Here is a 27217-nt window from a genome sequence, read left to right as displayed (position 1 = left end):
TCCACTGTGTGGTCCTAGTCTTACTATCTTCGGGATGGGGACCGGTTAGTAGTAATACGTGACCACTAAGAGCATCAGGTTTTTCCATCTGATGGTTAAGGATGCCAGGCAGGAAAAAGGAAGCTTTTGCCGCACCACCTAGCATGGCTGGCTCAGTAATTATCGTCAAAGGGAGTTGTGATCTCTTCGCCAGACACATCTGCATGCTTTGTCACATGCAGAGGGTGTGCTGCAGGAGTCTGTCGTGTGCTTGCCTGACTTCATTCAATGGACTGAAACAGCTTCAGTCCTGTGCTGAAAGAGATGCTGAAGTGAGTGTCTTCTCCTCTATGAAACAAGGACACAGCAACAGCAGTGGTGAGCTGCGTCTTTCCATGCTGAATTCTACCTGAACAAGACAAAATGTCTTTCAATGCCAGCCAATAGAGACTGATGAGGTTGTGAAACCAGTAGCGCAGACTATGCTTCGGCGCAATTCTAACTAGTGCATTGTCCCCCTTGGTCGCTGCACTGTGCTAGCAATGGCAGAGGGATGTGGTGTCCACCTTCCTGAGAGAGGGCAGAATGCTACAGCTGCTGATGTACTCTGAACTTCAGCATTGTGCTCCTCAGCACTGAGCGGCTCACCTTGGAACACTGAGCAGCTCATGAGCTCAAGCAAATTTGCACTCTGTCCAAACTTACTCCTAGCAGATATTAGCTAGGTAGCATGCTATTTTGCAGATAAGTCCTACTTCTAGTTTCTAGCTAGTTCCTTGAGGGTCAAAAGAAATTTGGTTGAGGCAGCTTGAACTGAAGACCAGCTCTGGAATTGGTACAAATGTAGGAGCTTCTTTCCTTTCAGCTTGAAAAGTTACTATGACTTTATAGCAACAATTACAAGCAGATGGTAAAACACAGTAAACTGCTAGATTAAATACTGGTACAGCTCCTGACCTGCAGAGAATTGAACTAGCCTGGGGATCCTTAATAGCTTCAGTCTAGAAATCTAATTACAGGAATGGCCAAGTTCTCAAGGAAAGCAAAGCTGCCAGCTCTGGATAGTCTTTCTGTAGTCACTTTCCTGATATCTTAAGCTCTTGCTAAGTATAATCTTGCATTCTAATCCAGAAAAGCATATTCCCTGCTGTTACAGTGCAGCTCTACATCAAATGTGGAACCAGCTCTTGCATACCATAGTACTTTACTGTGTCTTTAACAGTGAAGTCGTTCTCGGCAGGAAAGGAGATAACCCTCTTCTAGTGCATTAAGTAGAGGACTTAATCCAGTTTATGAAGTTGTAATTTCCATCCAAGTGTTCAAAAATCTGTTTAAGATCATTTTGCAGAAAACTAAGCTTCTAATTCCCACCTTGTCAGTGAGATGAGGCTAGTGCTGTCACGCAGAATGACCTATTCATGCAGAACACGCTGCAGAGCACAGCATCTGGAGGCATCCCTGCATCTTTTAAGGTTACTCACTGGTTTCTTTTGGTACAAACACCAAGTGAAAGGCAAGAGAGGAAGAATGTCTAACAAAGCTGCCCCTAGAAGCAGGAGTCCGGTGGAGTCTGCTGCTGTCTACTCAGCAGGGCCAGGTGAGCCGGCCTTATAAACTCAGGAGGAGTTAAACTCAGGAGGACTGTGTTGCTGGGGTGAGTTCTGTTTCTTATTGGCTACGTAATGTGATATTTTACAAGACTTTTATTTCCCTTCCCCCCTTTTTAGGGCTCTGTAATTAAATGGTAGCTTAGCAGAAGATAATGCTCCTGTATAATTTTGCTCCTTAGAAAAAAATTATAGGTAGAGTAAGCCTATTCAATTTAGGACAAATCAGGGGAATGACACAAGAAAGATAATAGTACCTCTAAGGTCCAAGATTAAATTTTTATTTAATAGCTTCATTTGTTAGCAACTGTACTGTTGAGAGCAGGCACTTAACAGAGTGACATGGATCCCTTAGTAAGGCTGCGTGAAACAAGGAACAACTCTTTTTCTCTAGTAAACCCAACAATAGATTACTCAGAAGCATAAGATTTCTTCTGTATTTTTGAACTCAAACTGACAAGGAAATCCTTCGTTGTCTGATGCCCACTGAGATGAGCGTAGGTAACTTTTGTACTTGGGCACTTACACTATACCTGGGTGAAGCTGGCTGTTCAGCTGCTGTGTTGTTAATGATTATGCTTCAATGTGTGACATTTCCAGCAAGCCAATTACTATAAACTTAACCACTGAGAAACTCTTAGCCTGACTAAACCAGCATGACAGTGGATCCAATTTGTACTGAAAGAAAATTGAGGCTCTAAGTCTTGCAAATCTTGGGACAAGCAGCACTACCAGGTTCACATAACAAGCCGTTTAGGAAGTGTGCGTTACTCCCATGTGACAGTGCGTATTCCTCACCTGTGGAATTGCTGTAGTCTTCCTGGGTCCCTCTTGTCCTGCTGTAAATGGTTTGGTTTGTCACTTGGTTCAAAGCTGACTGTATTTCTCTTTCTGCTTTACAGAGTACCCCAAGACTGCTTCAATCTCATTTGTTCCTACAAAGTAAAATCAGGCAGTATTGAATTTGTGTTAAAAGTTATGGAACATAAGACTGGAAAATGCTTAACACCACCAGAGTGCTTTGTGATGCTGGCATGTCATTAGGTTGTGGTTTACAGGGTGAGTTAACGTTTGCTGTACCAACCTGCAGGTGCATGAGCCCAGCTTAATGGATCTGGAGTCTTTTTATTCTGCTACATTTTGCACTTTGGCAAGTGTCTGGCCCTTAAAGAGTTTGTTGCTAGTATAGCTTTCTTGTTTGTCAGTACTATGTATTTTCTGTGGGCATCTTTCCAGAGGTAATGACTGATCCTGAGTCATTTTTTACTGATATAATGCTGCAAAATTGTTAGCATAGGTATAGGTTTCAGCCTAGAGCCTCTGAGATCTTTCAGGAAGGTAGCAAAATTCATCTTCCAAGCTAAAACAGGCCATAAAGATGCCAGCTTTTAAGCTTAAGAAGAATTTGAAATACAGTTAGTAAAGTCCTGCCTTGCTTTTATGTGTCAGAACATAAAAATCTTGAGTCAGATTGTGAGTTTATTCAGTCACATGATCCCTGCGTGGTTCAGTGACTCAAGGAGTTTTGGGTTTTTTTCTTGTCTGCAGTGGTTTTAATCAAGATTTCAAGATTTCTTCATCTAAAAATCTGTATTTCTCCTTTTCTCTCTAGTGCTTATAAGAGGTAGGTGTTACAAAGCCATCCAGTATGTTCTTTTCCACAGCGATGAGGTCTTAAGTGTATTATGCAGAGCACAAATTCCCAGAGTGCTGGTTATCCAGCTAGGAAGCTAGGAGTGCATTTGAGTGGGAAGGGGTGACTAATAAATCCTTGAATTGCTTCCCTTTTGGAAGGTACTTTTTTATTCAGTTAGAGTGTGGAGAAATGGCATCATTTAGGGTAAACTGCTAACAGGATTTGTCAGTTGGAGTGGTTTCCTTGAGGAATACATCATGCTGTGAGGGAAATGTGACCATGGTGTGACAGTGGAATGATAACCAGATGGATGCAGAACATGGATTTCACTTGCCTTCTGAGCTGAGTCAGGCCTGCTCACACGTCAGTGTAACAGGGACTTCTGCTGGGCTCTTGAGGCTCAGCCTGGGTAATCTCAGTGAATGATCTTGAGTATCAACAGGAGCTCTTTTTGCATGGGTGCTCAAGTGGGGATCACACAAGCTGTGTCAGAATAGCCTCATCTTTCTTGTAGTTACAGTTGCTCCTGCTGCACACACTTGAAAGCTGGGGAATGTTGACTCAGACCTTCAAGACGATCGCTTCTCCTTGAAGCCTGTTAGGTGCAGGATCTGTTATGCATAAAGGAATCATTTGGCCTTGGCAGGGAACCTCAGAAAATATGAATTTTCTTGTTTTACCATAAGACCCCAAGTGATGGCGATTAATAATGCATGGAAAGGTTTGTAGTAGTTGATGTGCTGTGTGTTCAGGTAATATAGCTGTTTATCCAGTGAAATGAAGAGATGCTGTGATTCAGGGGCATATAATAGGAAGTTATCTGCCTCGTACTGACCATTCAGAGTCTCTGAAACCGTGGTGCACTGCTGGGTGCATCAAGCTGTGCCAATTAAATAAATTAAAAATAATAATTTTGGCAATGGGCAAGGGAGAGATAGTTGGAACTGATCAAGTGTGATGACTGTTTATGTGCTTCCCAAGATCCAGAAAGCTCTGCCTGCAACTGGTCTGTGTGTTTAAAAAAAAAGTCATAAAAGTGTCTTTCCTTTTCAGTAGTTCTCTCTTTCATTCTGATTCTCAGGGCCTAGAGGGATGCCATGAGGTGTAACACAGTGCTGCAGTAGCACCTGACTCTGTATTTCACAATTCTCCTATCTTTCTACAGCAGCAGAAACAAGCACCAGCCACCAGCAACGGAGATGGACTCAGATTGTCAGAAGGCTGTTCCCATGAAAACCCCTGAAGCGAGAGCAGTAAAATAGAGGCCTTGATGTCCTGTCTGTAACAGTGGCTGCTTTGACCACCCATTTCCTAGGAGATGCTTTTGTCTGTGCAAGTCTAGTCAAGTTTCTGCTCTCACATAAGTTGCTTACAGGATTTAAAGCACACTTTTGCAACCTCTGGTATTTCAGGGGGTGCTTATCTTCCTTCGATGCTCTTCAGGTTTTCTGCTGACAAGTGGTGTCAGCAGCTTCTTGGAGGTCAAGCTGAGATGGCTTGCAATCTGTGTGTGATTAAATATGAATAATCCTTTCCCTGTTCAGCAAAGTAAGTGCTGTTGTGAATCCCATCAGGGCTGATGCGAATTAAGCATGTGGTGGAGTATTTTCTCGGGTAGGGTGAGGTTGTGAAAAGGCCTCGCAGACCGTGACTGGGGAATGTGTAAGAGCCAGTGTTCATTGTGAAGGTAATCCTGGCATCACAGCAGCAGTTAATACATGCCTACAAACATGCATGAATGTTAGGATAATTTTATGGAAAGCAAGTGAGGAGCTGCAGAGATTAATCAGAAGTCCAACTGCATTTGTTTGCCACCTTTGAAAGGATTTACCTTCTGTCATTCCTGTACCACTAACCCAAACACCGAGTAGCTGCTCTGCATCCAACTGAGTGTTTGTTCCTTCCCTGTATCCTTTACCTGCTAATTTTACTCGCTTTGCTTCTCTATGCTGGAGGTGGGTGGCTTTAGCCTTGACATGGGACTGCCTCTGTGCCTCTTAACTGTTCTGAAACTGCGTATGGTTCTGGCCTTACCTGGGGACGAGTTCTGCAATGCAAGTATACGTTCGTTTGCTGTTAATCCTGGCAGCATAAAGGTGCTTCTGTTTCCCAACTGGTCCTTCTGCAGGCGGTTAGGGGAACCACAGCTGAATAGCAGTGGAGTTTGCTTGTAGATGAGGCTGGTAGCTGGAATTCAGCTGCCCAATTAGTAAGCAAAAATCCTGTCGCAAAATGCACGGATAGCAAGTCTTGACAGGAGCATGCCCTGTGTGTGGCTGGGGGAGAGTTCCTCCACAAAATGTTCCCTGTTGGAATAGGGTGGCTGCTCCAGGTGTGAGGGAGCACACGGTACTGGTGTCCAGCTCCAGTCTCCTGCTTCCTGTGAAATCCTGGGTGGAAAGAACAGCAGCGTTTTCCCTCCCTATATTCCTGTAAATACATTGCTCGGGGACCCTTCTTCCTGCATCTGCAGATAAACAGCAGTGAGCAGTGATGTGATTTGCGCAGCCTCATTCTTTAGGAGTGATAGGTAATAAATACCAGCTAAAACTCTCCCCATTCTTGGAACCAAGCCCTGTGTCTGGGCACTCTTAACTGGAGAATGTTTGGCTTCTCTCCCCATGGCAGTGCTGGGCGTTCACAGGCTCTGACTGCCCTGGCATTCCCCTTGTCTCTTTTCCTCACTACTGGAAACACAAATGAGAATCAAGCCCTCTTAACACATTGTGCTGGGAGCAGCAGAGGCTGGAACTGCCTTGGGCTGGCACACCTCGCTGATTTTTAGGGTGCTTTTATTATTTGCTCCAATTCAGTTCTGTGTTCAGTTCTGGACCCCTCTCCACAAGAAGAATGTTGAGGCTCCGGAGCGAGCTAATGATGGTCAACCTCGGAGCCTGCTGCGGCTGGTACTTGGTGCCTGTGCCGTGGGGACAGGCAGGGTGGTGGGGCTGGGAAATCCTTGTGGGTACAGGGAAAGGCCATCAGGGCAGGGATGGAAGGGATGGGGGAAGGCTCTTGTGAGGACAGAGGAGACTGTTGTGGAGGGATGGGGAGAGGCTGTCTGGTGGCGACTCTGTTGAGGCTCTGGAACGAGTCCAGAGAAGAGCAACAAAGCTGGTGAGGGTGCTGGAGAGCAGGTGTTATGAGGAGCGGCTGAGAGAGCTGGGGGTGTTTAGCCTGGAGAAGAGGAGGCTGAGGGGAGACCTCATTGCTCTCTACAACTACCTGAAAGGAGGGAGCTGGCCTCTTCTCCCAAGTGACAGGGGACAGGACAAGAGGGAATGGCCTCAAGCTCTGCCAGGGGAGGTTTAGGCTGGACATTAGGAAAAAATTCTTCACAGAAAGGGTCATTGGGCACTGGCAGAGGCTGCCCAGGGAGGTGGTTGATTCACCTTCCCTGGAGGTGTTTAAGGGATGGGTGGATGAGGTGCTAAGGGGCATGGTTTAGTGATTGATGGGAATGGTTGGACTCGATGATCCGGTGGGTCTCTTCCAACCTGGTTATTCTATGATTCTATGACTCACTACAAGAAGGATGTTGAGGCTCTGGAGTGAGTCTGGAGAAGAGCGACGAGGCTGGTGATGGGGCTGGAGAACAAGAGGAGTGGCTGAGAGAGCTGGGGGTATTCAGCCTGGAGAAGAGGAGGCTGAGGGGAGACCTCATTGCTCTCTACAACTACCTGAAAGGAGGTTGTGGAGAGGAGGGAGCTGGGCTCTTCTCCCAAGTGACAGGGGACAGGACGAGAGGGAATGGCCTCAAGCTCCACCAGGGGAGGTTCAGGGTGTACATTAGGAAAAAAAACCTTCATGGAAAGGGTCATTGGGCACTGGCACAGGCTGCCCAGGGAGGAGGGGGTTGAGTCCCCTTCCCTGGAGGCGTTTAAAGGACGGGTGGACGAGGCGCTGAGGGCGAGCGCTTGCCGGGAACGCTCGTCCCCGACGATCCCGCAGCGCTTCTGTGGCAGCGGAGCTCCGACTCCCTCCCTCGGCGCTGCTCCCGGCTCTCTCTCTCTCCCCTCTCCCGCTGCGGCTCCTCCCCCCGCCCCGAGGATGTGACGCTCGGTGCCGCCCCCCGCGGGCGCCGCCCTCAAATAGCTCTCGCTCCGGCGGCGCCGGCAGCTCAGGAGCCGCCGCCCCGCGGCCATGGCCGGCCCCGCCGAGCCCCGCAGCCTGGCTGCAGCGGCCCCCGCCGGCAAGGCCAAGCTCACCCACCCCGGCAAGGCCATCCTGGCAGGTAGGACGGGGCCGGGGGGGTCGCTAGGTGGTAACGCGGAGCTCCGGCAGGGGCTCCCCCCTGCCCGCTGTGGCCGGGGACCGGCCACAGCGGGCAGGGGGGAGCCCCTGCCGGAGCTCGCTTGCTGCTTCTAGCCTCGTTCAACTCCTTTATAACCGTTGGGTGGCTCCTCGGCGATGAGCGCCTTCTATTTCGAACGAGCCGCGGCGGTTGATGCGTTTAGAGCGTTGTGGTTTCCAGCCGGCTCCCCCTCCTCCGCTGGTGCCTTTGTTCGCGTGGCTCACTCTGGTCCCCTCCGAGGGGACCCAGGAGGAGAGATGCTCTCCCTGCTTCCAGCTCGCTGCTCCGGCTCTTCCCACCGGTCACGGTTCGCTCAGCCCCAGAGAACCCTTGGGTTGAACCCTTGGGTTGAACCCCTAGATTGAACCCCTAGATTGAACCCCTGGAGCCAGTGGCAATGGTGGGAGTGGGTACCAGTGCTTGGATGAGGATGATGGGGCCTCCCAGTGTCGCCTCGCCAGGAGGGGTCCATGCATCACCTGGGCACAACCAAAAAAAAGAAGGTGCCTTCTCATTCAAAGAGTTCTTCGGCGAGGCGAGGCTCCTCCAGAGCTCCCTCCGCAACAGGGGTCTCCAGACTTGTGCTGCCGCACCCTCTCGAAGCGGCTTGTTAGTCCTCTCCTTGTCCCCTTTCATTTAGAAATCTTTTAAATGGGTTGAGTCCAAGCTTAGGTTTGATAGGAATGGTTGGACTCGATGATGCAGTGGGTCTCCCAACCTGGTTATTCTATGATTCGATGATTAGCCTGGGAAGGACAGGTGCTTTCCTCCTTATCCAGCCTCCCCAGTCTTTCCCAGCTCTTCCCCATGTGCAGTGCAGCAGGTTGTCATTGTAACAGGAGACTTTGTAGCCCTTGCCTGCATCCACAATCGGGGATGGTCAGCTAGGGGTGGCTTATCAGCAGGCTCTGAAGGAGGCTGCGGGAGCCTTGCCCTGCTCTCCCCACCAGGAAACTTGCTGTGAGCGTGCTGGGAAGATGTTCTGGTGGGTCTTTTCCAACCTGGTGATTCTATGATTCTATGACATGGTGCCTCTGCCAGGTGTCAGGTTGAGTAACGTGAAGCAAAGCTGCACGTGCCCCGCCTCAGAGGAGCCTTCGGGGTCTTCGCGAGGCTGCAGAGGTGGTGGAAGAAGGACCCTATTGAGATGCTGGTCTTCTCCCCACACAAAGCAAATCAGAGTGATTGGTTAATGGGCAGGAGTCCAGCCAAGCTTCTGTGGCAGCTAATTGTATTAGAGAACCACAGAGATGGGAGAAAGCTGCGGTTAACTCCCTGTGTCCCAGCCTGCATGGCCCTCCAGTGCCTTGCTGGGGGTGCAGTGCCTTTTGCAGCTGTATCTACTAACTTTAAGGGGTTTGCTGATGCTCTCAGGGATTCTAATCTGATGTCTGTCTGTGCTATGGGTGGGTGATCCAGAGCTCAGCTTTTCAGAGAGCTGGAGATGTTCGAGATGGACTGCTCCTGCTGTGCTGTGCTTCCTCTGTCTTGTACTGATGGAGTTAAACAAGCAGCCACCAACCTGTCCTGGATGCATATCTGCTCCCAGCCCCTGTGTAATTGAGCTCCCTTTCACTGCCCAGACCTGAGCAGGCTGGGTTGGCTCTTATGACGAGATGCAAGTGAAGCTTTGGCTGCCAAGAACTCTTCTCCTTCAGTTGACACAGCAGACAAACTCAAAGTTAAAAATTAATTGTCTAATGGGCTCTCACTTGTCCAAGCGGTTGTTGTGTGCCGCGGCAGCGCTTTCCCTTGCTGTGGCCACCCAGCCTGCACTGATGCTGGTCCTGGCCCTGTCTGTGGCCCGAGCATTTGAAGGCAACTTAGCTGTCCTGGCTGCTGGGGTGGGTGTCACTGCCAGGGCTTGGTCTGGGCTGTGTGGGGCTTCCAGAGAAGGCAGGGATGTGAGTGGGTGTGGGTCCCTGGGACTGTGGGTCGCAGTCTTACACGGTTTTGCAAGGGGAGAACCTGCAGGCTCTGAACTGACAGGACACAGTAGATCCAGAGGAGCTGGCACTGGGTCAGAAGTGACGTAGCTGTTGGACGCAAAGGTTTGCTGTAATGCTGCTTAGCCTACCCTTGGCTAAAAGACTGGTAAATGTGCAGGCTTTCTGCTGAAATCAGTATTATCCATGTCTTTCTAACTCATCTGCTGGCTTGGTTACCTGTTGTTAAGCTGGTGTAATCCTCATGAACCCATGAGCTCATTTGAGGGCTTGCTCGTATCTCTTCTGCTGGGTAATAACCTGTCAGCAGGCAGACCTGGGAGTCCAGCTGTGCCTCCAGCCTTCCCACAGCCAGCTTTCAGTCCCTGTGTCATGGTTTATAAAATAAACCTTTGAGCCTGCTGGGCTGCTGCAGGGGTGGGTGCTGCTGGTCGGCTCTGTGGCTCCCAGCATGGGCTGTGCTGTGGTGGCCAAGCAGGGAGCTCTAAATAAAGGCAGCGTATGGTGAGACACCTCTGGCTTCTTGCTGGGTTTTTGGGCACTGCAGGGCGTTAGATCCACTTGAGCCAGCTTGTGGTGGGGATTCAGAGCCCAGCACAAACGCTTAGTGCCATTTTGCAGCCAAAGTCCCGCTCCCCTGCCCTCCTCCTGAGAACTTTGCTCTTGGTTAGCAGCGGCTGTTTGATGAAAGGCTTAGCCTGCCCTGCCCAGAGTTAAGTACAGTCTTACTCGGTTTTTAGCCACCTTTGAAGCCTGGGGTCTGCTCCCTCCCACGGAGAAGCTCCCAGCTGCCTTACCCTTTGCACGGTACCTCTGCTCTCCCTGGGACACAGTTGCTGTTCCTGCCTACACCTAATCCTGCTCGGTCAGGGACCCCTGGATGCTCTCCTACACGGTGCTTGATTTGGAAAGAGCGGTGGTGGAAGCTGTTGCTTTGATGTTTACTGCAAACATTGAGTCCTTGTGGGAAATAGCACTGAGTGGACCAAGGGCCCAGGAGGGAGAGGAGCTCTGCTGGGAGAAAGAGAACGGCCTGCAGGGTAGGGCGTGATGCACATGACTAGCAGGGAGCCCAGGATCACAAGGGGAACAAAGCAGTAATTAGAGCTTCAGTTTCCTCTTATTTGTTAATCTCTTGATATCATCTTTCTTAGGAAATGCTGTAACTACAGCGGAGAGGAGTCCAGGGCAGGGTGTGAGAGCTGTGACTTGCTTCTTGCAGAGCAGGACTCCTTTCCCAAAAGCCCAAAGTCCCCTGGGCTGTCAGGGCCAGTGCTGGGAGGGCAGCAGGGAGGTTGTGCTGCCGAGAATAGCTGTGGTCCTGCACGCTCCCTGGTTTTTAGGTCAATGCCTGGTGGCAGGGAGTGTTTCCCCCTTGATGCTCTGCTGGGGAGCCGGCTGGTGGGCTGAACGTGGCTGGCTCTTGGTGCACACGGCTGGCCATGGTTTCCCCTGGGGTTGCCTCTTCTGGCTGCTCTCTGTTTGTGGAGGGAGGCAGGAGCAAGCTGGTCATGAGCTGTGGAAACCTTGAGCAGCCCTACAGATAGTGGTGGAGGAGGCTGTCAGCCCCAGGACCAGGAACCCACATCAGGGTGCCCAGCTTTCTTGGTCTGAATGAACTCTGCATGAGACAATGGCATCTTGGCTTGGATCAGAAGCGGCGTGGCCAGCAGGTCCAGGGAGGTTCTTCTCCCTCTGTACTCGGCACTGGTGAGACCGCTCCTCGAATCCTGTGTTCAGTTCTGGGCCCCTCACCACAAGAAGGATGTTGAGGCTCTGGAGCGAGATTCTATGATTCTATGAGCTGGGGTTAACCCTGGGCTTTGAAATGCGAGTTTCTGAGATTTTCACATGCTCGATGTTCTGCTTGACATTCTGCAGGCGCCTGTTTACTTTGGGTTGATGTAAATGATCAGAAGGAGCCGTCCATCTTCCAGGAGACAACGAGTACCACGGGCTGACAGCTGAGGGATGTTGCAGCATCTCTCATCTCCGACAGCCTTGTGCAGTGCCTGCCAACGCAGCCTCCCCGCGCCTGCCCGGGCAGTGATGACCCTGTGCTTGTGCCCTGAGGGTCTTGGGTCACCTCCTGACAGGCAGAAGTTGATTTCTTGCCATCTCTTCTTTCTCACTGTGCTTCAGTGCCTGGTACAACCTTTGTTCCCCTGGCAGTGACTCCGTCTAACAGTTGTGCTGGGGCATGTGCCCAGCAGCCCTGGACTCCAGCGTTGGCTCCCTGCTTGGCTGTCTTTAGAGAGGGTTTGGGACACTTAAAATGTAGGTGCCTGAATTGCGATGGTGGGGTGGCTGGGAGCCAGCTGGAGGCAGCAGAGCCAGCGCCTCGGGGTGCTCTGGGTAGTGGGGAGAAGGTGAGTTGGGCTGGGATGGGGGATGTGACAGTCCCCAGAGGTGAACTCCACACCAAAAGCAGATGATGCTGTGGCTGAAAGCAAAGGGGAATGGCTTTCGCCATCATACTCACAGCCAAATTGCTTAAAAATAGTGATGTTTTATTGGAGTATTGGCTCATTGAGAAGTAAATGCAAAGAGGAGGTGAATGAGCGGGTTGTGAAAGGACGACCTGTTAAAACAAGACAGTTCCAGTAAGATTGAGAACAAATTACTCCATCCCATCCACAGCATTATCTGCAGCGCTGTTTGCACGGGGCTGTTTACCCACCTGATGGCACGGGGTGCAGAGAGGCACGTTTCGTGTTTGTCATTCTGTGTATTCCTAGCCGGGATCAGACTTTGCCAGCCTGTGACGAGAGCAGCCACGTGTCTATTTACCGATGGACACGCTGAACCCCTGTGCGCCCCACTGGCCTTGCCCCCAGCCTTCCCTGGCCCCAGCACAGGGGACGGATGCTCTCCGAGAAGGGCTGACCTCCCCCAGGACACGTTTTTTTCCCTGCCCCCAGCGAGGCGTGAGTCAGGCTCTGCCCTGAGCCCCTTTCCCAAGATGGTCTATGATGGGAAGGCACGAAGAGGTGGAGCCCGTTGAACCCGTTCCACCACAGCAGGCGTGGGATGATTTCTCCTCTGGCTTCAGCTGGGCAGATCCAGAGCAGCACAAGTGGCTGCCAAGAGGTGTCCATCCCTTGGCAGCAGAGAGGTCTGAGCTGCGGCTGGGGCTGCAGAGAAGGGAGAAGAGCTAAAGGTGGGCATTTCTGGCTCCCTGATTTATAGCACCCTGTTAGTCTTTGATTCTTCTTTTGTTTTTTATCTCCCCAGCTCTGAAGGCTCTTTTGGCTAATGGGAAAGGGAACCAAGTCCCCTCGTAAGGGTAGGAACTGTAAGCACAGCAGAGGAGAGACAGGCCGGATTACCTGCAGTGCCCGCAGTGGGTGGTCCCGTGTCTGAAATCTGAAGATTAAAGGAGCTGCTTAGATGGAAATCAGGTGCTTGTGTATCTGCATGTGAAATTGCCCTTAAAAGGGAGAGGCTGAAATGGCTCTCCAGGTGCCCACTTCTCATCAGAGCTGCACAAAGAACGGCTGCTCCATCCTGCTTCACCATCAGGAGTGACAGAGGGCTGGTGCCACCTCTCGTCCTTCTGCAGGTGCTTGCTGGGGTGCTGGCCTCTAGGCAGGGGTTTGCCGGGGGTGGCAGTGCCAGCCCCAGCTGCTCAGCCTTAGTTTGCATCAGGCCCTGGGGCTCTGCTTGTCTTCCCCGTCACACCCGCATCCTCCTGCCCTGAGCACTGGAGACAGGCTGCTGGTGTCCCCAGAAGCTTCTTGCTGGTGGGGTTTGAGGACATGAGCTGAACCCGCGTGCACCCCTGCTGTCACACGCTGTGTGAGTGTTGCAGGGGCAGCACCTTGCTGCCAGCTCCAGAATCCCCATCTCCTTGCTGCCAGCTCTCCCCGGCAGCGCCCATGGGCTCTGGCAGTGTCCTCAAATACCTCCTGGCCCAAACAAAGGAGAGGGACTTCTACAAAAGCCATGCCAAGTGGCTGACAAGCAGGTATTTTTCCCTTCCCTCCTTGCTGGGATTGTGGGGTCAGGATTGCTGCAGGCAGGGAGCGATTCCAGGGCTGGGAGCGGGATCCGCCGCCAGCAGCAACTTCTCTGGGTCCAGGCAGTGACCTTCCCTGAAGGACATCCTCTCTCCTCTGGCTCCGCTGCATCCAGCTAAGAGCCGAGAGTCTTGGCTTGGCATCTGGGCTGCCTCGCTTGCTCTTTCACCTCCTGAGCACTTGCTGCTGGCTGTTACTGCTGACTCCGCGGTGTTGCAAGAGCTGAAGCTGCTGGTTAAAGTCCGGGTAAACAGGTTGCAAAGCCCTCAGCAGCCCTGGCGAGGGAGGGGAGTTGGAAGGAGCTGCTGGTCGTGGGCAATGGAGTGATTTATTTGCATAGAATTAGGGTTTCAGTGGAACAAAATGTCATGGGAAGAGGACACTCAACAGCAGAGCGGGGCCTCTGATGAATCGTATTTCCAGGGAGGGAAGGGGCTGCAGACGGGTGGTTTGTGCCACCCTGTCTCTCTGCAGGCAGAGGAAAACAGGAAAAAAGTTGCTCCAAGCCGTGGAGGGCATCTGGAATCCCTGTTGGGTGCCCCTTCCCATGAGATCTGCACCAGAGCAGCCCTGGGGGCAGGGAGGGGACCTGGCTACACACCTCCAGGAGCCAGGGGGAGGGAGAAGATCCTGAACAGACCTGTTCCCCTGCCCTGTGATTTGTGTGCGCAGCTGCCCCAGGAGCGTCAGAGCTGTGCAGCGGCAGGGCGGCCTTCGGACCAGCTCCCCTCTGTCCTTGGAGCAGTGACAGACGGGATCAGGGCACCCGTGTCCAGCCGTGGGGTGTCCCGTGCGTGGGCTGCCGTGTGCCAGGGAGGCAGCCGCTCTCACAGTGGTTCTGGGATGGGGACACCTTTTGTCTCCAGCTCCCTGATCTGAGGATCTGTCATTAATCCCAGTGGCTCTGGGGCTATGGGCAGGTTGCAGAACACGCAGCATCCCTTCCCATGCTGTTTTTGCAGCTGCCACGAGCCAAGATGCTGGTTGTCCCAGGACTAGACTTGTGCTGGGTCTTGCCCTGCTCTCTCACTCCTGGAGGTGCTGGGGAAGTGAAAGGGAACCAACATCTGTGGCTTTTAAAAACATCCAGCACTCCAGGTCTGCTGTGTAGGAGGAAGGGCAGTGGCCTTGATGGCACCTCTAGTGCTTTTGTGGCTGTGGCGGCCATGAGGTGGGTGGCACCGTGGTGTGTAGCGGCACGGGGAGGTGATAGCTGGTGCTGGGCCTTTTGGGGACCGTTGCACCCAGCTGGAGGATGCTGTTCCTCACCATGGTGCTCGCCGGGGACCCACCAGCATCTCCCACAGGAGCTGTTCAGCTGTGCAGGAGAGATTACAGTACTCCACGAGGCCCCGTGCCAGGGGACTGGCACTGTCTGCCACCTCTTTAACAGGCTGCAGGGAGGCTGTGGAGTCACCTTCCCTGGAGGTGTTTAAGGGACGGTGGACGAGGCGCTGAGGGACATAGTTTAGTGATTGTTGGGAGTGGTTGAACTCAATAATCCGGTGGGTCTTTTCCAACCTGGTGATTCTATGATTCTCTGATGGACATAGAAGGATGGAAAAGGGTTGATGGAGCAGCTGCAATGCTCGGGGGACCCTGAGGGTGGTGGCTGTCCTGCGGTGCCCTGGAAGAGCTGCCAGCTGGCTGCGATGGCGTGAGCCAGCCCTGCTGCGGCCGCCATGGCTTCCTCCCACGCTGCTGAAGCCCCGGGTGCTGCGGAGGTGGAAAGCCCGGCAGTGGCCACCCCTTGCCACCTCCTGGGAGGCGCCTGCCTGGCCTGGGCTGACCAGCTCCGACCCCTCCTGCGAAGGCAGCAGGAAACAAGGGGCCTTTGTCCGCTGCAGCAGAGCTGAGCTGGCCTCACGCCCCGTCTCTTGTGCCCCGTGGGGCTGAGCTTCCCGGCTGGGCTGGTACCAGGTGCCGTTGTGTCCCTGTCCCTGTGTGCCTGGGGGAGAAGAGGGGCTGCTGGAGCCTGGGCTTGGGCTTTCCCACCATCCCTGTGCTTGGCACAGCTTCTTGGCTGCCTCCGTAGCGTGAGCGCAGCCCTTGGCCAAACCAGGACAAGGCTGTTTTGAGGTGGATGCTGCCCAACTGCGTAAGGGATAGTTTCCCTTCCCTTTCCTTCCCTTTCCCTGCAGCAGGACACGGCTGAGAGAAGGCAGCGGGGCCCTGGGGGCTGCCAGCCTGCCAGGACGTTCCCCCGCTGGGTGAGGGTCTTTGCTGGAGATGCTGCAGGGGAAGCTGGAGGCAGCGCCAGAGGAATTAAGGGTCTCTCTTTTAGATCTGGAGGCTATACAGAAGAAATAAGACTGTGAGAACTCACCTGGTGTGGGGAGCCGGGGCCACTCACTGCATGTCCCCATCCTGGGGGCTGCGGTGCCCCTGTCAGTGTCCCCTCGCGGGGTACGTTGTAGGGTGCTGATAAGCCGAGCTTGTGTGGTGCCCACAGACCTGTCCGTGACCAGGAGCCCACGGCCAACCTGACCCCGTGGCAGGCTGTGTCCTGTGGGGCTGGGACTGAGCTGCCTTCCCCTGGCAAGGAGCAGGGAGCCTTTGAGGCTGTTGTGGTGGGCACCGCAACGGCAGCATCTCTCACAGTCCACTCATAAGCGGACACGTGACAGTTCGTTTCATTTATGATTTCAGAGTGCAAAAAGGCAATAATTCTACAAGTCAGGGGAGTTAAATTTCGATATAAGCCGATGCTTTATTAATTGTGCTCATAAAGTGACTTATGAGAGAAAGAGATGGAGAACAAGGAAAGAGATGGGGAGAAAAGAAGGAAAAGGGGTTTATAGCTACCACCACAGGTCCACAGGTGTCTGGTGTCTCTGGGAGTCCCAGTCCAGAAGGCATTCTGCTGCTTTTGTCTTCGATGGAGGTGATCCCACAGTGGGGGGTATCTTCTTCTGTCTTGGTCTTCCGTTCCCCCCAATTCAGCTGCTCCGGAGCTGTCTTTTATGCTAGTGAATACACCTATGACCCGCCTTGGACTGTGGAGATGTGCCAATCTCCACCTAGCAAGCACACATGCCAAGAAAGGAGTGTCTGCAGGTCTCCCCCCTTTACGCATGCTCTCCTCGTGGTGGCGGTGGTCGGCCTGGGCTCTCCCGATGAAGGCCAGTAGTCATCGTCACCTTGTCCACGTGCTCTGTTGGGATATGGGTCTGTGGTAAGTCCCATCATTGATCTTGCTGTCTTTTCCTCCTTGCTTCATGGATCTTTCACAGTGGTAGAGAGCAGGGAAGCTTGAAGACAGGTACAAAACATTTTTGAGATAAGGAGGTAGGTACAGGTAGTTAGGTACAAAGCATTCGTTCCGTACCAGCTCTAGCTGTTTTCCTAAGGCCTCGGTGATTTATACAGTCACGTTCTGAGGCTAAAAATGAGAAAATGTTGAGGCAGAAATCGATCCTTTGACCGACTCTTACAGCACCCTGGGATTCCGTAGCCTTGCACAGTGCAGCACGAGCTCCTGCGGAGGCTGCTGCTCAGAGGCTGTGCCCGAGCAGGGTTTGGCCCCACAGGACCTAGGGGAGCTTGACCCACCCTCACGCTGGAGCTGGCCCCACACTTCCTTCTTATAACAGCACAAAGAGCTCCCACTGCGCTTTAATACAAGGAACCGAGCTGTGTAGCTGTTAGCTGGCTGGATAAGCTCCCGGGACCCTCCATCCCAGCCGGGGTTGGCTCTGCTGCCAGACCCAGGGGTCCCAACGGGAGCCCAACCACCGAGAGCTGGCTTTGCTCTCTCTTGGGGTGCTGCCACGTCCCCAGCTGTGGTGGGAGAGGCTTCAGCCGCTGTAATCAGCCCCCGGCAGCCGCCGCCGCGTGAGTCCAGTGCAGCCAGACGGGCTTGATGATAATTGCGGCTCCGTGCTGGCGTGGCCGGCTTTGCAAATGGGCTCCTGCTGGTGCTGGGGGAGCAGCGCTGGGCCCTGCTGGGTTTATAAAAACCCCATGCTGGCAGCTCATCTGCAGGCTGTGAGGCTCCAGAGGGGGAGAAGCATCTTTAGTGGGGGAAAGACTCTGAAAAGGCAGCTCTGAGTGTGGTTTTGCCCAATTTTCTTACTCCTTTGGCTGATGTCCCCACCAGCTCTTGCCGTGGCCAGGCGGTGATGCCTGCGCAGGCGGCCAGGTTGGCACGGGGCCCTGCTGCCCTGTGAATTCCGCAGGGTTTGACGAGGGCACGAACACCACATCCCAGCCCAGAGCTCTTGGGCTCAGCCGCTGTCGAGCCGGATGGGTACGATACTGCTCCCAGTCCCATCATCATCCGTTCCTCTCCTCCCACCCAGGTGGCCTGGCCGGAGGGATCGAGATCTGCATCACATTCCCCACCGAGTATGTGAAGACGCAGCTGCAGCTGGACGAGAAAGCAAACCCTCCACGCTACAAGGGCATCGGTGAGTGTGCATCTGGGACCCTGCCCCAACCCGCTAACCCGATCTGGACTCCTGGCAGCCTGGCTAGGGCTAGGGAGGGCTGGGATTTGGTGTGACGGGTGATGGTGACACCGCTCTGCTGTGCCACAGGGGACTGTGTGAAGCAGACGGTCCGTGACCATGGCATCCGGGGACTGTACCGCGGGCTCAGCTCGCTGGTGTACGGCTCCATCCCCAAAGCTGCTGTCAGGTAGGCGCCCTCGCGGCACGGAGTGAGCGGAGGGGACCGTGGGTGGGCTCAGCCTCGATATCCCAGGGGTTCCTCACTGAAGCTGGGTGCTCTCTTGGATTGGGAGGATCCTACCTTGCAGGGTGCGTGGTTGCTGCCAGGGATAAACCCAGAGCAGGAGGGGGTGCAGCCTCCTGGCCGGGCACCCACGGGTTGTTACGGCGGCTCCTCCACAGGTTCGGGATGTTCGAGTTCCTCAGCAACCAGATGAGAGATGAGAAAGGGCGGCTGGACAGCACGCGGGGCCTTCTCTGCGGGCTGGGCGCCGGCGTGGCCGAGGCCGTGGTGGTTGTCTGCCCCATGGAGACCATAAAGGTGGGAGGCAGCCGCCGGGGTGCGAGGGGGCAGGAGCCAGGGGTGCCCGGCTTTCGAGGACACAGGGCTGCGTGGGTTTGCTGGGGCTGGTTTTGTAGGGGAGGAGCTGGTGCTGGAAAGCCCCATGGAGAGGTCAGGCCAGGCGGCCGTGGCCCCTTCCCTGCTCCAGGGAGGAACCTCCTGGCCCATGAGCCATCCCATCATCCATTTTAGTCCCGTAAAAGCCATGCAGTCCTTGCAGAGGCAGTTTCCCAGGTTTTCCTCTGCAAAAGAGGAAAAAAAGAGGAGGCTGAGGGGAGACCTCATTGCTCTCTACAACTACCTGAAAGGAGGTTGTGGAGAGGAGGGAGCTGGGCTCTTCTCCCAAGTGACAGGGGACAGGACGAGAGGGAATGGCCTCAAGCTCCGCCAGGGGAGGTTCAGGCTTGACATCAGGGAAAAAAGTTTCCTGGAAAGGGTCATTGGGCACTGGAACAGGCTGCCCAGGGATGTGGTTGAGTCACCTTCCCTGGAGGGGTTTAAGGAACGGGTGGACGAGGCGCTGAGGGACATGGTTTAGTGATTGATGGGAATGGTTGGACTCGATGATCCAGTGGATCTTTTCCAACCTGGTGATTCTATGAAAATGCAGAGTGGGCTGTAGGCTCAGGCTTCACCCAGCCTTACCTGGCCACGTGAGTCTGCTCTGGTCTTGGAACCGTCCCTGGAGCAAGGCAAGAGGTGGCCAGCAGCCAGCGGGGGCTTTTCACATCCCCTCTTGCCTCAGCCAGGACGAGCGTGTCGTCTCCCTTGCAGGTGAAGTTTATCCATGACCAGTGCTCCCCCCAGCCCAAGTACCGTGGCTTCTTCCATGGTGTCCGGGAGATCGTTCGGGAGCAGGGTGAGTCCCAAGGAAGCCGTGGCTTGTTGTCTGCCCTCGCTGCTGGCTGGAGGAGGCGTACAGGCCTGAGCGGGGGTTGCTTTTCTCCAACACCTTGTCTTGCTGCAGGACTGAAGGGGACCTACCAAGGCTTAACGGCAACTGTCCTCAAGCAAGGATCGAACCAGGCCATCCGCTTCTTTGTCATGACCTCCCTCAAGAACTGGTACAAAGGTACAGTGTGGTGTCCCTGTCCCCAAGGTCACCCCAGCTGTCCCACTGGCTCCTCAGCCCACCCGTGCGAGCTGGGCTTGGGCTTTCCATCAGCACACCCCGTGCTTCTTATGGCTGAGGCTGTCATGATGGAGGAGGATGAAAGCTGGAGGGCTGGGGGCTGAAGGGTCTTGGTGCTGGAGCAACATCTTCACCCCTACTTTCATCCCCTCAGAGCTGTGTGGGTTCCATGGTGCTGGTGCTGCTGGATGGTCCCCTCCAAATGCCCCAGTCCCCAGCTCAGCACTGTGTGAGCCCTGACCACAAGCAGCCAGACCTCTGGGATCTTCCCTGTGGGTTCCTCCAGGGGTGCTGTGCTTCATCCCCACGCCACCACTCTGTCCTCAACCTCTTCTCCTTCTCAGGGGACGATCCCAACAAGGTCATCAACCCCTTTGTCACGGGGGTGTTTGGAGCCCTTGCTGGAGCTGCCAGCGTCTTCGGCAACACCCCTTTGGACGTGGTGAAGACGAGGATGCAGGTACGGCCCTGGGGCACGGTGCAGGACCACTGCCCGCAGCGGGCTGGGGTCTGGGAGATGCCTGGGGATGCAGCCCCTCACGACCAGCCCCTCGCAAGCAGCCCATGCTGGGAGGAGTTTGAGGACACCCCTGGTGCGTTCGGTGTCCCGCAGCAGCAAAAGGGGAATGATTTCTCCTGGGGCACCCCCAGCTCTCCTCCTTCTTCCCAAAGTCCCCCAGTTCTGGCCTCTCACCCTGCTTTTCCCATCCACAGGGGCTGGAAGCACACAAGTACAAGAGCACCTGGGACTGCGCCTACCAAATCATGAAATACGAAGGGCCCCTGGCGTAAGCCCAGTGGTGGGGGCGGGCGGGAGGGTGGGCAGGGAGGAGGTCGCGACACCACCGAGCCTCACGGCCTCCTCTCTATCCTCGGCAGGTTTTACAAGGGGACAGTCCCTCGCCTGGGCCGCGTCTGCCTCGACGTCGCCATCGTCTTCGTCATCTACGACGAGGTGGTGAAGTTCCTCAACAAGGTGTGGAAAACAGACTGAGGGGAGCGGGCCGGGGTGGCTTCCACCTCCCTTGCCCCATGGGGCTGCATCTGGAGAGCCGTGACCAAGCCTGCAGCTGCCCGACGGCGCTGCCCGGAGCCAAGTCTGCCCCATGTGCACGCCCTCCTCCCAAACCCGGCCGCCTTCACGTCTAGGAACAAGCTCTGGAGCAGGTTACATTTCCAGTTGTGTGCTGAAAGGAGCTGGGAGCGAGCAGCCTCCCAGGATCCAGACCCCCAGCATCCCGGTTATGCCCACCCCAACCCCCTGGTGACGCCTCCCCGTGCTCCTGCGTCACCTGTAAAGTTATCCAGGGCGAGGTGTCCCCTGGGGACCCTGGCAGACAGGGACCAGCACTTTTTGAGGGTGTCGAGAGCCCCCTGGAGCTGTGTGGGTGGTGACCAAGCTCTGTATCAGATACCACAGCTGGCAGAGGCTCTTTGTGCTGACACTGCCTGCACCAGCTCTCACGGTGGCTCCAGGGGGACCCTCAGCCTTGCACCCACCTGGGCTGGGAGGGCAGCCACCCGCTGGCTCTCTCCTCCCTGCTCCCACTGAGGCCCCTTGGGGTGAAGCATCCCAGCTCCTCTGCTGCTCAAAACTGCACATATAGCCAGGCCTTTCATTTTTACCATGGGGCCAGGACTGTTGTGAGCCGAGTGCCCCTGTGATTGCTTCCCGTTTACAATCAAGACGCGTGTGCCAGCCGGGGTGGGGAGACGCAGCCCCATGCCGCAGACTTGGCCCCTCGACCAGGGGTGCAAACCCCTTCTTCTGCCACATTCCCCCTCTTTGCCCTCCAGCCGCTTCGCTGCGGCACTGTAGGTGATCCCATCGCTTTCAGAGCTTCACGCTGACCCACTAACACCCGTGACCGCGGGGCTGGGGCTCTGCCCTCCCCCGCACCGGCCTCAGCCCCACCGATTTGTGCCAAACTTCCCACAAAGAAGCTGGGGAGGTACGGGAGCCAGGGCTCACCCCGTCCCTCCTCCTCCCATCGCCAGTGACAAACGCAGCCTTAACGTGGGAGGTTGAAGGAGGAGAAGGGAAGCCCAGGCTTAGTTTACTTGCAGCTTTCTGCTCTGAAGCCAGTGAGGGCTTGGTTATTTTTTTTGGTTGTTATTATTCTGTTTTACATTCGCAATTTGAATAAAATCAGTTCGGCTTTAGCAGCTGCGTTGGTGTCCAGGCTGTGCTGAGCAGCTCCTGCGGCGCGGGTGGGGATTGAGAAGGGGGTTCCTCATTGTGCTCCAGTCGTGCTGCTCTCCACAGCTGAGCTGGTGCTCCTGGGGCAGCATCGGCATCAATCCCGGCAGCTCTAGGCTTGCATTATTCCATGCACGGCATTTTATTAACTGTCCTGGTTAACTTTACAGACTAGGAGAAGTCTGGCTGGAAAGCTGCCTGGAGGAGAAAGACCTGGGGGTGTTGGTCGACAGCGACTGAACATGAGCCAGCAGTGGCCCAGGTGGCCAAGAAAGGCCAATGGCATCTTGGCTTGGGTCAGAAACGGCGTGACCAGCAGGTCCAGGGAGGTTCTTCTCCCTCTGGACTCAGCACTGGTGAGACCGCTTCTCGAATCCTGTGTTCAGTTCTGGGCCCCTCACCACAAGAAGGATGTTGAGGCTCTGGAGCGAGTCCAGAGAAGAGCAACGAACCTGGTGAGGGGGCTGGAGAACAGGCCTTATGAGGAGTGGCTGAGAGAGCTGGGGGTGTTTAGCCTGGAGAAGAGGAGGCTGAGGGGTGACCTCATTGCTCTCTACAACTACCTGAAAGGAGGTTGTGGAGAGGAGGGAGCTGGGCTCTTCTCCCAAGTGACAGGGGACAGGATGAGAGGGAATGGCCTCAAGCTCCGCCAGGGGAGGTTTAGGCTGGACATCAAGAAAAAATGTTTCCTGGAAAGGGTCATTGGGCACTCGCAGAGGCTGCCCAGGGAGGGGGCTGAGTCACCTTCCCTGGAGGGGTTTAAGGGATGGGTGGATGAGGCACTGAGGGACATGGTTAAGTATTTGATAGCAATCGTTGGACTTGATGATCCGATGGGTCTTTTCTGACCTGGCCATTCTATGATTCTATGAACTCCTCGCTCCGGCTGTGGAGCAAAGAGCCAGGCCGGCGAGGGGCGGTGGAGCAGAAGCAAACAAGCTTTGTCCCCCAGCCCAGCCCAGGGGCGGTGTGGCCAGGGCTCCCGGTACCGCTGCAGGCGCAGCCCTCGCTGCTCGCCCAGCTGGCGTGGGGGGAAAGCGTCTCTCGGGGTCGGGGCAGCATGCGCGCCCTGCTGCTCTGTGCGGGGTGGCTGCTGTGTGCGGGGTGCCTGCTGGCCGCTGGCTACCTGGCCGGAGTCACGGGCAGCTGCCAGCGCCGCTGCTGCCCGGGCAGGAACAACGCCTGCTGGGCTGGGGGCAGCCGCCGGGCTCGCTGCTACTGCGACTCGTACTGCGAGAGGACGGGGGACTGCTGCGAGGACTACCACGCCGCGTGCCGCCGCGCCGGTGAGTGCTGGGTGGTGGGTTTTTGCTGTTGGCTGTTGGCTCCGTGCTTTGAGTGGGAATCGGATGCATCTGAGGTTACCGGCTGGGCTGGATGTGGGGCAATATCCTGATTTTTTCTGCTTTTTTCCATGCTGAATGTCCCACAGGGGTGGCCTCTGTTCTGAATTGAGAATAGCAAGACAACAGCAGCTCTGTAAGGCTCAGCTGTCAGTGTGGGACCCGAGTGGGATGTCCCCCAGCATCACTGTTGCCACGGTCACTGCCTGGCAGGGTGACAACGGGGAGAAGAGGCTTGGAGGGGCAGAACCAGCCTTCCCGGGGGACTTAAACCCACACGGGCGCCAGCCAGGCTCCCGGACAACTGCCGCAGTCAGCTCTCCCTAATCGGGAGATTAGCGGGGTCCCAGCTCAGCGCGATGCGGGGCTGTGGCAGCGGGTGGGATAAAGGGCTGCGGAAGCAGCGCACAATGCGAGGCCTCTGTGCCCGGGGGTCCTGAGAGAGGGGCTGCCAGAGTCACCCTGGCTCTTTTCCTCCATCGCCATGCCCTCTGCTGCCTCCCCTCTACTCTCCTTCCATCTCTCACACCACTGAAGCTCTCTTTTCTCCCTGCCCTCCCTCTGTGGGGCCCGCTGGCAGCAGTGGGATGCGTGGTGGGGTCCTGGGGCCCGTGGAGCGGGTGCAGCTCGCCGTGCGGGGTTGGCAGCAAGGCCCGCAGCCGCCAGGTCACCGTCCCACCCCGGCACGGAGGGGAGCCCTGTCCCGACCTCAAGCAGCGCCGGGGCTGCCTGGGGGAGCACCCGACCTGCGGGACGGCCAAAGGTAACGGCAGCCCCATGGGGATCCCCCTCCCTCCCTGCTGCCCGTCCCAAGGGGCCCGTAACCATCCCCGTCCCCCACCTTGGCTGCTCTCCTGCCAGAGGTTGCCAAGATATTGCCCAGCTCCTTCGGCCGAGACTTCGGGGATCCCAGGTGGAGAGCCAGGCTGCTGCCTCCGGAGGAGCCAACCGGGTATGTGAGCCCCATCCCCAGAGCTGGGACCCCTCTGCACACCCCCCTGCACCCACAGCCTCTTTTTTTCAGCTCCCAGGCCTCTTTGCAGGCCTCGGTTATCCCCTCCCTCTCCCAGACCACAGCTCTTTTTCCGCCCTCTTACAAAGCCACGGCCCTTTTGCCCCCTTTTGTAGACCCACAGTCCCTTTGCCACCCCCCCAGAGCCAAGACCCTTGTCCCCCAGCCCAGCCCCGTGGTCCCTTTACACCCCGTTCGAGCCATCACACTTCCCAGCCCCAAAACCACCATCCCTTGGCACCCCCGCTTAAGTCACGGCCCCTTTGCACACACCCCCTCAAGAGCTGTTATTATCCTTCCACCCCCACACCATGGCCTCTTTGGACCCCCTAAACCCGCGACCCGCTTTGCACTCCTGTATATAGTCACTCCAGAGCCGTTACCCTTCAACCTCTTCCCCCAAAAGCACATCCCCTCCCCTCCCCCCACCCACTTTGCACTCCCAAAACCATTGGTCCCTGCATACCCCCATCCACCAAGAAACAGCCCCAACCTCTGTCTGACCCCCCAGCCACTGCTTTTCCCCCCTTCACCACTTTCCGCTCCCCCCTCCCCAGCTCCCCCCTCCCCAGCTCCTGCGCCTTTTTCCGCCTGACGCAGGTCGGAGCCCCCTGCCGCGGGCAGGATTGGAGCCGCCAGCTGCACCGCGACAAGCGGGTGTGTGTCCAGTGCTGGGGAGACGCATCCCACCACCACTCCCCCTGCACTGGGCACGGGCTGCAGGGAGCCAGGTAGGTGGTAAATTGGGGGGGAGCATCTCTCTATGCCCCTAAGGCATCTTCCTTTTATATTCTTAATTATAAATAGAATCATAGAATCACTAGGTTGGAAAGGACCCATCGAGTCCAACCATTCCCATCAATCACTAATCCATGTCCCTCAGCACCTCATCCACTCCTCTTTTAAACATCTCCAGGGATGGTGACCCAACCACCTCCCTGGGCAGCCTCTGCCAGTGCCCAATGACCCTTTCCATGAAAAATTTTTTACTGATGTCAAGCCTGAACCTCCCCTGGTGGAGCTTGAAGCCATTCCCTCTCATCCTGTCCCCTGTCACTTGGGCAAAGAGCCCAGCTCCCTCCTCTCCATAACCGTAATATATTTACGTATAAAGCTAAGATTATATTATAATATGCCACAATATTATGAGATAATGTTACAATATCCCATCATATTATAAATCAATAATATACACTTTAAATCACTGTCCTGGTTTTGGTTGGGATAGAGTTTGGACTGTCACGATTCATCCTCCTCGCTGCCCCTGGCCCCAGCGGGATGGGGAGGAGAACTGGGAGGCAAAATAAAACTTGTGGATTGAGATAAAGACAGTTTTAATAGGACAACAAAAGAAGCAATAATAATAATAATAATACAAAACAAATGATGCACAGTTCAGTGCGATTGCTGATGACCCTTTGTGCAGCCTGTCCCGAGCAGCAATTGTGGATCAGTGAGCTCTGGCCCAGCCTCCCGTTTCTGAGCTGACTGTGACGCTGTGTGGGTTGGGATCTCTCTTTGGCCGGCTTGGGTGGGCTGCCTCGCGCTGCTCCTCCCAGCTTCTTTTGCACCCGTGCACATGCAAATCATGGGAAACTGAAAAAGTCCTTGATATCTTAGCAAAAGTTAAAACCATCAGTGTATTATCAACATTATTCTCACACTAAATCTAAAAAACAGCAGCTGATGGGGGAAAAAAAATCACCTCTCTTCCAGCTGAGCATAAGCATTACTTGGCAACAACTCAACCAATATGTATTATCAACATTCTTCTCATCCTAAATGCAAAACACAGCACCTGCTGGGAAGAAAATTAACTCTATCCTAGCCAAAGTCACAACAATAACTAATATATAATATAAAAATAAGTATATTTAAATAGAATAGAAAATTTTAGCTGGAAGAGACCTACAATGATCATCTTATCTAACTGCTAATATGTATAAATATATATGTATTATAAATAACTATATATCAAAGAATCATAGAATCACCAGGTTGGAAAAGACCCATCGGATCATCGAGTCCAACCATTCCTATTAAACACTAACCCATGTCCCTCAGCTCCTCGTCCACCCGTCCCTTAAAGCCCTCCAGGGAAGGTGACTCAACCACCTCCCTGGGCAGCCTCTGCCAGTGCCCGATGACCTTTTCCATGAAAATTTTTTTCCTGATGTCCAGCCTGAACCTCCCCTGGTGGAGCTTGAGGCCATTCCCTCTCGTCCTGTCCCCTGTCACTTGGGAGAAGAGCCCAGCTCCCTCCTCTCCACAACTTCCTTTTAGGTAGTTGTAGAGAGCAATGAGGTCTCATTATTAAAAATGATAATTATTCCGGATGTGCCGCAACTCTCACCATCTTTCCCTTCCAGGACGTTTTGGGTGGCCGCCTCTGTGCCGGGGTGCCAGGGCTCGTGGGTGCAGGAGGGGCTGCAGGAGGGTTGTATCTGCCCGTCGCCAGCTCTCATCTTCGTGTAGCAACCCCCTGGGAAGGTGAGCTGAGCCTCCCCATGCCACTGCTCCTTCTTAGGAAGGCAGGGAATGAAATAAAAACATGGTCTTTTATAATGTCACCTCTCCGCAGGCTTCCTGCTCGCCGTTGGAGCTGCCTGCCCGCTTTTTCCATTGAGCATTTTGTTGAAGAATGGGAGGCAAACCCTGTTTATAAAGATTTAAAGTAAGGGGATTGCTGAAGCATGGCAATTAATGGTGGAAGAACATCACACCGAGTTAAATCTGGGTGAGAAGATGTAGCAGTGACATGGGCAGACAACACAATGATGTCATGTTCAGGCGTGACATCACGCTGTGCAAGGAGCTGTCGTTGGTGAGCAACGCGAGGATGGAGATGGAGGAGACAGCATCCATCCTCTGTGTTTTCGGGCTGGCCCGACTGTTGGGTGAGAGGTGAAGGGCAGCTTGGCTGCGTGCTGTGGTTTGCAGAGAGAAATTAAATGTAGGCACTCAAAGTCTGCACGATTGATGATGCCAGTGGGTGTCCAAGTCCAGCTGCAGGGCTGGGTAATTAAAAGGTTTCAA

General features: G+C 54.7%; 2 protein-coding genes across 5 annotated transcripts; both read left to right on the top strand.

Moving 5' to 3' along the window:
* The first annotated feature begins 7334 nt into the window (after positions 1 to 7334).
* SLC25A1 (solute carrier family 25 member 1) lies at positions 7335 to 21789 on the top strand. The gene is made up of 9 exons (XM_069870872.1): positions 7335 to 7456; positions 17783 to 17890; positions 18020 to 18119; positions 18335 to 18473; positions 19269 to 19353; positions 19462 to 19566; positions 19971 to 20086; positions 20341 to 20414; positions 20506 to 21789. Exons 1-9 carry the CDS (start codon positions 7366 to 7368, stop codon positions 20618 to 20620), a joined length of 933 nt encoding a protein of 310 aa, XP_069726973.1. The 5' UTR covers positions 7335 to 7365; the 3' UTR covers positions 20621 to 21789.
* Positions 21790 to 22653: 864 nt separating this feature from the next.
* Positions 22654 to 27217, top strand: LOC138727962 (somatomedin-B and thrombospondin type-1 domain-containing protein-like). Of its 4 annotated transcripts, none has more exons than XM_069870866.1 (6): positions 22654 to 23112; positions 23750 to 23932; positions 24031 to 24121; positions 24782 to 24912; positions 26551 to 26671; positions 26763 to 27217. In XM_069870866.1, the coding sequence occupies exons 1-6, from the start codon at positions 22695 to 22697 to the stop codon at positions 26857 to 26859; spliced, it is 1041 nt and encodes a 346-aa protein (XP_069726967.1). In that variant the 5' UTR covers positions 22654 to 22694; the 3' UTR covers positions 26860 to 27217. The 4 variants fall into 4 exon arrangements, with proteins under 4 accessions (XP_069726967.1, XP_069726970.1, XP_069726971.1 ...); XM_069870869.1 differs by having other exon boundaries at positions 24739 to 24912; XM_069870870.1 differs by having other exon boundaries at positions 24754 to 24912; positions 26551 to 27217.

Source organism: Phaenicophaeus curvirostris, chromosome 17, assembly GCF_032191515.1.
Source record: "Phaenicophaeus curvirostris isolate KB17595 chromosome 17, BPBGC_Pcur_1.0, whole genome shotgun sequence".
In the NCBI taxonomy this organism is placed as follows: domain Eukaryota; kingdom Metazoa; phylum Chordata; class Aves; order Cuculiformes; family Cuculidae; genus Phaenicophaeus; species Phaenicophaeus curvirostris.
The sequence above is the reverse complement of the archived record's forward strand: the minus strand, read 5'-3'. Positions and strand labels throughout refer to the sequence as shown.

Bases quoted from the DNA above. Each gene is read 5' to 3' on its own strand.
- SLC25A1 (XM_069870872.1), top strand. From the start codon at position 7,366: ATGGCCGGCCCCGCCGAGCCCCGCAGCCTGGCTGCAGCGGCCCCCGCC. The intron at 18,474-19,268 runs GTGGGAGGCAGC...TCTCCCTTGCAG, and splicing joins GCCCCATGGAGACCATAAAG to GTGAAGTTTATCCATGACCA. The intron at 19,354-19,461 runs GTGAGTCCCAAG...GTCTTGCTGCAG, and splicing joins GGAGATCGTTCGGGAGCAGG to GACTGAAGGGGACCTACCAA.
- LOC138727962 (XM_069870866.1), top strand. From the start codon at position 22,695: ATGAACTCCTCGCTCCGGCTGTGGAGCAAAGAGCCAGGCCGGCGAGGG. The intron at 24,913-26,550 runs GTAGGTGGTAAA...TTTCCCTTCCAG, and splicing joins CACGGGCTGCAGGGAGCCAG to GACGTTTTGGGTGGCCGCCT. The intron at 26,672-26,762 runs GTGAGCTGAGCC...ACCTCTCCGCAG, and splicing joins TGTAGCAACCCCCTGGGAAG to GCTTCCTGCTCGCCGTTGGA.